At 34.4% G+C, this 8,984-nt stretch overlaps 1 protein-coding gene and 1 long non-coding RNA gene across 2 annotated transcripts; both read right to left on the bottom strand.

The window, feature by feature from the left end:
- Positions 1-401: 401 nt before the first annotated feature.
- LOC121209751 (uncharacterized) lies at positions 402-1,150 on the bottom strand. Its single transcript, XR_005904850.1, has 3 exons — positions 952-1,150; positions 760-868; positions 402-669 (listed from the first exon to the last, which is right to left on the bottom strand). It is a non-coding gene; the product is annotated as an uncharacterized lncRNA (long non-coding RNA).
- Positions 1,151-1,674: 524 nt separating this feature from the next.
- Positions 1,675-3,281, bottom strand: LOC107900166 (uncharacterized). The gene is made up of 6 exons (XM_016825863.1): positions 3,252-3,281; positions 3,080-3,196; positions 2,810-2,997; positions 2,347-2,686; positions 1,895-2,063; positions 1,675-1,793 (listed from the first exon to the last, which is right to left on the bottom strand). Exons 1-5 carry the CDS (start codon positions 3,279-3,281, stop codon positions 1,953-1,955), a joined length of 786 nt encoding a protein of 261 aa, XP_016681352.1. The 3' UTR covers positions 1,675-1,793; positions 1,895-1,952.
- Between the last annotated feature and the right edge of the window lie 5,703 nt (positions 3,282-8,984).

The raw sequence follows: 8,984 nt of genomic DNA, 5'->3' as shown, positions 1-8,984 counted from the left end.
TTCTTAATAATTACCAGAAATTTGTTTTGGTAAATTATTATTGTTATTGTTATTTAAATTTTGATAAGATTATTAATATGAATAATAAATAATTTAATCATATTTAAACATAATTATTATTAAATATATTATACTTAAAATATATAATTTAATAAAATTCTTAATAATTAATATTCTTATATGAATTTACTCAAATCATAATATATTATATGATACTATAAAAGATAATTTGAAATAATTAATATTAAATATATTTTAATTAAAATATATTATTTAATAAAATTTAAAATAATTATAACTAATAAAATTTAATAAGTAAGAATTGAACTCTAAAAAATAAAAAAAAAACATAACCATATCGAATTATCATCAAGAACTCGATTGAATTTACAACAATTCTGAATTAAACGGAAATACTGCCTCAATATCTCACTTTCAACTAAAAATATAAAGCAAGCATTCAATAGAAGAAATTCAAGCCGATACAATATCTCTTTCACCTTGCTCTCAACTCCAATTGGCCTTCCATGAAACCGATTCTTCACTTCAAACAAAATAGCTCACCAATCTAGCAGGAAAACGAATACTGTCCAAAGTTGCCATTGAAAATAACCTCCAACTTCATGTGTCCATTCCACAAGTTAAGGGAAAAAGCAATCTCTGCCAATTCTGGATTTATATGATGCATTGATAAATCAGGAAATAGAAGGCCATGAGGTAAGGTTGCTAAAAAATCACAATGAATCAAAAGTAATTTACCTCTCCAGGAAGGCTAAATTGCCAAGAGCACATGTTTCCTCTAAAGCACCAAAAACCAGAAGACATATTTGTTGACAAGTTGCAGTACTGCCTCAAGATCTTAGTTCAACTACAATATAAAGCAAGCATTCAGCAGAAGAAATCAAATGCTTACTTGTTCCTCGTTTTCAGCAGAAGGGAATCTCTACTTACTCTGCCTATGTCATGAGCACCAATGCCAGAAACTAAACAATGAAGCTGAATGATGTCCATCACTGATCCTATGAATTAAAACAATCAATGCAATCAGCTAAATTCAGAAAAACAATTCAGAAAAACAATTACATGACAATGAAACATGAAACATGAAATAGTATAAGAACAATTTTATTACCATAATCCAAGTTTTGGTTAGTTCCGATTGCAACGGTAACATAGACACAGAAACATGCTCAATCATAATGACAGATACAAACACAATAACATCAGTCGAGGAAGATTACCACCATTTGATTGATACGCATGAACCCCGCAATAGTACATTCAATGACATAGAGTTGCAACCAGTAGCTAAGGTTAAATCCAGACGCACCATTGGCAGTTTCTAATGAAACTCTGAGTCGGTTTTGTACACCTCTTCTTAGACTGCCTACGACTCTTTCCCATTTGACTATCTCTAGATTTCAGAAGGATGACTTACAAAGATCATCTATGTAACTGTGTCTGTTATACAGGGCTACATAAGAACTAATTATGAATTACCAGCAAGAACAAGGAAACAAGATGAAGTTTATAATTCAAGAGTGAAAATAATTCAACAAAAAAGTGAAAATAATCCAATTTATCTGTCCGCATCTATCCTTCCTACAATTCACCTTTTAACAATTATAGACCTAGTAAGAAACCTATAACAATCACAAAAGGCACCAGCACTACTAAACAAACCCACACCAAAATAAAAGGATAAGCATTTACAAGTATTCTGAACAAGATCCAAGTTAGTAAGCAACTTTCCCATGTTTAGTTGTTACATGGCATGTTGAACATCTGCTATTCTGCAAAACTCCAAAAACAAAGAGTACTTCAAAAGCTGCTTCAAGGTGTAATTCATAATTTGACGGGACACTAGGATGCGAGATTGGAAAGAAAAGAGTACCTTTGTGCAAAATGGTTAAAATATAACTGTAGAAGCTAAAAAGAAACTACATATATTTCTACAACTTCTGCTTTGACCTCGTCCTCATTCCAATTTTCTCATTCTCATCTAGTTTGGGAACTACGTTGTCTTCAAGCTTTGTGCCTCCTTCTGACACGTCTTTCATTGGCTACAGAATAAAAACACTTATGAACCGCAAGGATACAAAATAGAAAGACTGAAAAAGACACCCAAAAACAAAAGAACCTGATCAACTTGTATAACTATTATGAGAAATTTAATAACTTGATCATAAATGGGGAATGCTACTGTTAAAGACCCGGGGAACACAAATGAGGGGAAAAGCAAACAAAATACAAATGCACATTGTAAATAAGAGCCTAGTAAAATGTTGATACTGTCATCTGCATGCAAGAAAAAGGAATTTGCATATAGCTAGAATCAGCCTTTACCTGATAGGGCTTGGTAACTTCAGAAACCTTCCCCAAATGTGCTTCTTGAACAATTACTGGATCCCCAGATCCACCATTCTCTCCTGAAGCACTTGCAAGACTGCACATTCCTCCACTTTGAGGAATACCCTGCATTGATTCTGCTACAATATCCTGCAAATGATCAGTATTTCCTAGATTGGAAGAATCAACTACAACCTTTTTTTCAAAAGTCTCTTCCAAAATCTCTGTTATTTTATCAACAACCAGTGCATTAGTCTCATCAGCTCCTCCTTGACTCTGATCATATGACAATGATACAGGCTGATCTGGAAGCGAATTTGGTTCAGTTGAATTTACACTGAAAAATAACAAACGTAATTGTAAACAAACCTCAGTTATCTGAATCAAGAAATAATCAGAATATCAGCACATGGTTAAATAACATGCCAAAAGAAATCAATATAAGAGCAGAAGTGGATACCTGTGAGCACAATCCTCTTCTTGAATTACAGAAGCATCTTTTGTTTGCCTCCTTTTTTTAGTACCACGTGAAGGTGAGCTGTCAACTCTTCTTTTCCTTCCAGCTTGAATCCCTTCTTCAGATACTAAAGACTTTTCCGCATTGCTTTTTTCAAATCCAGATTCCAAATGATGAATTCCTCCTTGACTCTGATAGAAAAAGGAGAAATTAAATGAAAATTTGTAACATAGGGGAGAAAGAGTGAAGAGAAACAGAGGGATTTTCCATTACTCGAGTGGCGAGCTCGAGAGACTGAGCGTTGTCGACGATAGAACCAGCGATGGCTACGGTGACAGTGGGGATATCGTCGGCTTTTTTGGTTTCACTGGTTGAGAAGAAGAAGGTCGACTGGTTGAGAAGGCAATCGAAAGAGTGGCAGAGCGAAAAAGAAAAGAAAATAAACGGAGGGAACAAATCGGCAGCAAAGAGGCATAATGGACTGGGAGGAAATCGGCAGAAAACAAAAGCAAAGAAATAAGGAAGGAAATCGGATGAAGGAACAGAAGAGAAACAAGGGGATGGGGGGAGGGCAAATCAGGGAGGTGATGCTCAATCAGTAGCTAATCTGGGCAAAGAGGGGGGAATAGAAATCGGTGGTTTTCACCGATTAAGAAGGTAATGGATTAGATGCGTATTACCAATACATCAAACCAAACGACGTGTTAGACAGGTATTAGGTGGGGCCCACCGATTAGGGGTGTATTGGCTTAGCCAATACACCAAACCAAACAAGCTGTAAGAGTGAGGGTTTGGGTTCAACCTCGGAGTTCTGTCGAACTCCCGACTAAGGGCCCATACGCGTTTATGCGCCGTCGCAGTTTCCACCACATACGGTGGCCTAAGGTTTAAAGAAACTCGCTTTCCGACGCAAATAAAAGGTACGTCCTTTTCCTTTTATTTTTCTACAATATTAGCACGTATTTAAAAAGAGAAGGAAAAAAATAATCACCTCGATATTCTTTCGTTTGATTGTTGATTCTTAGTGTAAAAATTTGTGTTCTGCTTTTATTGAATCCATCCACTGTTTACAAATCTGAAGAAAGGCTTTATAGCCTTTAGACTATGATGTTTTAGGAAAGAAATCTTTGATTTCTTTCCTTGTTTGTTTCAGTTTATCTACTGTTGTTTCTTGCGCTATTTGTCTATTTAGTTTCCTATTCTGCTCCATTTTCTTTCCTGTGTCTGTTGGTTTCTTTTTTGTCTTGCAGGTATCAAAAAATCCGGCTAAGATTGCGCTGTAGATGCGAATCTTGTCTGGTGACCACTAAACAACCTCTGTTGCGAAGATTTTGGTACTGATGAGGCACAAAGGTCATCGGTGAGGCCTGAGATCACGGTGTACTGATGTGAGGTTAACAGTGATAACGTTTGGAATGCCCCCAAAGGATCTCGTGACCGATGACCGGCATTGATGAGGGCCAACTGGGGTTACGTGAGGAGACAGGGCTATTGATGGCCCTTGCTTCGGGAGCTGGAACGGCTCTGACGTGGCGAAGTTTCTGGAACGACTCTTACGGTGCTGAGGTTCCAAGGAAACCCTAGGGTTTCCTGCTGGTACTTTAAGTCATTGGGCCTTTTGGGTCCAAGTGACTTGGGTCTATTTAGGTATTTGGGTGCAACGGGTCTATTGGGTAGTGATATAATCTGATGTGGGTTGTAACCGGGTATGGGGCTTTTGCATTTGGGCTTATGAGGTCTTGAGACTTTTTATTGTAAATGGACTGTAATAAACATTTATTTATCTTTTATTCCTAGTTTTATTTGTTTAATTATGGGCCCGAGCAAATTTAGGTTATTACAATAATAATTTATATTTTTAATGAGAAATAAAACATATTTTTTACTATTTCAGAAGGAACGGTACCGATTTATGATACCTCAAATCTATGATCCGAGATATTTTCCCCATTAGATGGTTCTATTATTTTTTAATAGCGTCGGGGTTTGGGGTAGTTGCGTACCTTAAGATTGCTGACCTACAAGCCGATTTAATATCAACCCTAGTGGAACGATGGCGCTCGGAGACACACACGTTTCACCTCTCGTGTGGGGAGGCAATAATAACACTGCAAGACGTAGTAGTCCAGCCGGGGTTGTTTATTAATAGAGAAGTAATGACCAGGTCGAAAAAAGTGATCGATCCGTAGGGCACATGCAAATGATTACTAGGAAGAATGTCCCTCCCCCGATGTTGAAGAAGGAAAATTAATCGAGTTGAAATTCACGTGGTTAAGAAGTAACTTCGAATATTTACCGAACCGTCCAACGCAAATGGACATTATTTACGCTACAATAACATTTATTCCGCAACTCATAAGTGAGGTATTGATGTCAGACGTAAATCAGAATAAAGTCCACATTATGCACCTCTCATTACTAGAAAACATGGCACAAGCCGGGAATTATAATTGAGGCTCTGCAGTACTGGTGTGTGTATACCGCGAGCTTTGTTAAGTGACAAAGCCATCTACAAAGATCATGGGCGGTTGCTGCCTTCTACTGCAATCATGGGCCTTATACTGGATGTCATTTCTAGCAATCAGTGAGCCACTAACCGCGTGCCTTCCCATTCATAAATAGGTGATTGATCATTCAACTTTATTTTTTGTTTCTTAATTGTATAGTATAGTACTTTTTGTATGCAAAAAATAATCTAAAATATGAACATGTATTTTAGATGGGCAACGGTATTGGGAATCGAACGATCATACATTGTGCCCATATAGCGCCAGATTGTAGAGGCTCACTTTGGGGATAAAGTAAAATACACTTTCAATTTTTTTTTCCAAATACAATAATTGCAAAAAAAATTTAACTTAGCTAAAATTTATGCTCTATACTGTGCAGTTTCTATGGATACCGGGGACATTGTCGGATCTAGACAGTTTTGATCTTTTTTTTTTGTAAATATTTACTTTGTAATTATTCTTCCAATAAGAAAAATGAATTTTTAACATAATTATTTATGGGCATAGATGAGTACAAAATATTAAGTAAAAAATAATTCGAACAAATAATAATATGTAACAATTTTTTTTTACATATACAAGAAAATACGAACATTTTAGAAAATTAATATACGAAAATATAAAATTTGACCAACAAATAATATGGACTAACACATTTTTACAAATCCTAAAATACTACAAATATTTTATTAAACTGATATTCGAAAATATAAAATTCAACCAACAAATAATACAGACTAAAATTGATCTACGGATACAAAAATAATACGAACATTTTGAATTGTAGTTTCTCTATAGTTAATCGCCTTCTGCTTGAATTAGGTCTACGTTACTTTTAATAATTTTGACCATGTTCGCTAGCCATATTCTTTAACCATATCTGGTCTACACAGATCACCATATATAGTAGAAGAAGTCGTCCAACCTTTGATGGCATAACATTTATGGTTCACGTGACAGTATATAGTTTAACTCTGTTAAAACATGACTGTGTATAATTCAACCCTGAAATTCGGTTATACACTTCCAAACACTTCCATCTGCAATCCATTAGATCACACACATTTGATGGTATTCTCTACAACTTTTTCCCATCCAATAGACTAAGGGGATGCCGACTATTAGTGTCTCAACATTATTTTTTTAAATCTGGTATTGGGGTGCCGGCCATCAGTGTCCCAACACCCTAATTTTTTTAATCTAGTATAAGGGTGTCGGCCATCAATGTCCCAACATCCATTTTTTTTAATTTTAAAAGGGGTGCCAGCTATTGGTTTGTAGCACCCCAAAAAATATTTTTTTAATATGATAAATGGATACCGACCATTAGTGCGCCAACACCTTAAAATTTTATTTTATTTTTCAAATATTGGTATAAACATATATCAGAATAATATAGGGTGAAAAAAATAAAAAATATGATGGTGGCAACTATCTAGTCCCCAACACTCAAAAATTATTTTTTTAACACTTGACACAATCATTTGAATGATTGTTTTCATATCAGGATCAATTATATAAATAATTATTTTTTTGGATCATTTAGGTAAAATTGTATTAACAAATATAATAAACTCAAAAGAAAAACAATTAAAATGGGAAAAAGAAACCTACCCATTAAAAAGTTATTAGTTTATTCACAACTCGTATGTGGTTTTGAATGTTGGTAAGCTTCTAATCTTTGTGAAATTCGATCTCACTTCACAGGGGCGAATGTTAATAGGAATTAGGAGCTTTGGCCTTGGTTTTGAAATTTTTATTTCAATTTCTAAATGTTTTAAAAGTTTTAATTATGCTCCAAATTTTTTGAAAAATTCATTAATTCCATAAAAATTTTAAATATTTTAATTAAACGCTATTAGCCACTTGGGGCTTGTATGGATGAATCACTATTCCGAGGCATTCGTTTATTGTATGGTTAGCTATGCAAAATCAGCTTTCAGTGTAGGATGATAGGTTGGGGATACCAAACTGATCCAAGGTGTGTTTTTTGAGATGGTGATAAATTAGAAACTAGAGAGAATCTTTTTGGTTGTTGCTCCTATTCACTTCGGGATTGTATTTGGAGTTTGTGGTTTACGAATGACTCATCATTTTTTTGGCAAAATAGATTTAATTAGTTTCTTATTCATGGAAAGAGCATACATGGGAAATAGATTTAATTAGTTTCTTATTCATGGAAAGAGCATACATGGGAGAGCTCCGAGACCAATTCAAGTTTTGTTTAATAGATTAAAAGTTTTATTAGTGATAGGCTTGTTGATAAAAGATTGTTGTAAATATTTTTGACTATTTGGTTAGGGGTGAGGATTAAGTGTGAGTTTAGGAAGTAATTTTTTTTACTTTTGCTTTTGAGATAAAAAATACTTCTCAAGCTCGCAGTTAATCTTCACCCCTAACTAAATGGTCAAAAACATTTACAACAATCTTTTATCAACAAGCCAATCACTAATAAAACTTTTAATCTGACTGAATAAAACTTGAATTGGCCTTGGAGTTCTCCCATATATGCTCTTTCCATGAATAAGAAGCTAATCAAATCTATCTTGCCAAGAATGATGAATCACTCGCAAACCACAAGCCTCTAAATACAATCCCACAACTACAACTAAAAAATATTTTTTTTATCTCAAAATACTTCTAAAATATTAAAAAATATTTTGTTTCGTAATACTTTTTATTTTAAACGTATTTTTTATCTCAAAAATATTTTTAAAAAGTAATACTAAACTCACCTTAAATATAAATAATTTAGTTAAATATATATAGCAAAAAGTTGCCTACTTTTTTGGATGAATAAAATTTTACTTAATCCAAAGAAAAAAAAACATTGGGCTTGCTCCTCATTAAATTCCCTATAAATAGGTGATAGCAGCCCAGAAGAAAGCCGAATAATAACTGTAGTGAAGAGTAATGATATATCTGGAAGGTACCCTATTTCTAATTGATCATAATTTTGCTTTCGTTGTTCAGCTCTCCTTGGTTGAAAACTTTTGTTGTTTAAAGTAATTAACTTTTGAGATTTCCACATCTATCCCTGATTTCAAATTGTTGTTGAAATTGAATGAGGCAGCAGGGGAGCCTTATGAATGGAACAAGAATGGCGTGAGTGAAGAAAGTAGCTTGCGTTTTATGGAATGATCATTATAGTGCAAGGAAGATTGCGTGCTCCTCCTCTGCTATGTTTCGCATATCTTGTATCATAGCCACTATAGCAGCAGTATTTTCCATGAAAGATTGTTATGATAGTCTATTAAAGTGGGTGACATGTGATGTTAGTACACAAAGATAAAAACATGATTCTAATTACTATTTACTGCTGGGATACGAGCCTCATCAACCCATCTTAAGAAATATAATTATGTAGAAAAAGAAGAAAGGCAAGTGTGAGATAAAAGAGAAGCCGTCCGTCACATGGAGCAGCTGACATCAAATTTATTCATATGCCGCCACAACTTCCCATGTTCCCTACATTCTAACACCATTAACTATTTTCCTAGGATTTAAGCTTATTTTCTCTTCTTCATAATTTGGAAATAACAAAAAACGAAATCTATTTTGACTAAAAATTCATCCAATTTTCACACTTAATCCTTGACCTTGAAATTCACGGTTAAAACTCTACTTTCAAAATATTCTGCTTGCAGCCCAAACCAACTTTTTTATTT

This window comes from Gossypium hirsutum, chromosome A11 (genome assembly GCF_007990345.1).
Source record: "Gossypium hirsutum isolate 1008001.06 chromosome A11, Gossypium_hirsutum_v2.1, whole genome shotgun sequence".
Taxonomy (NCBI): domain Eukaryota; kingdom Viridiplantae; phylum Streptophyta; class Magnoliopsida; order Malvales; family Malvaceae; genus Gossypium; species Gossypium hirsutum.
This window is presented reverse-complemented; position numbering and strand designations above follow the sequence as displayed.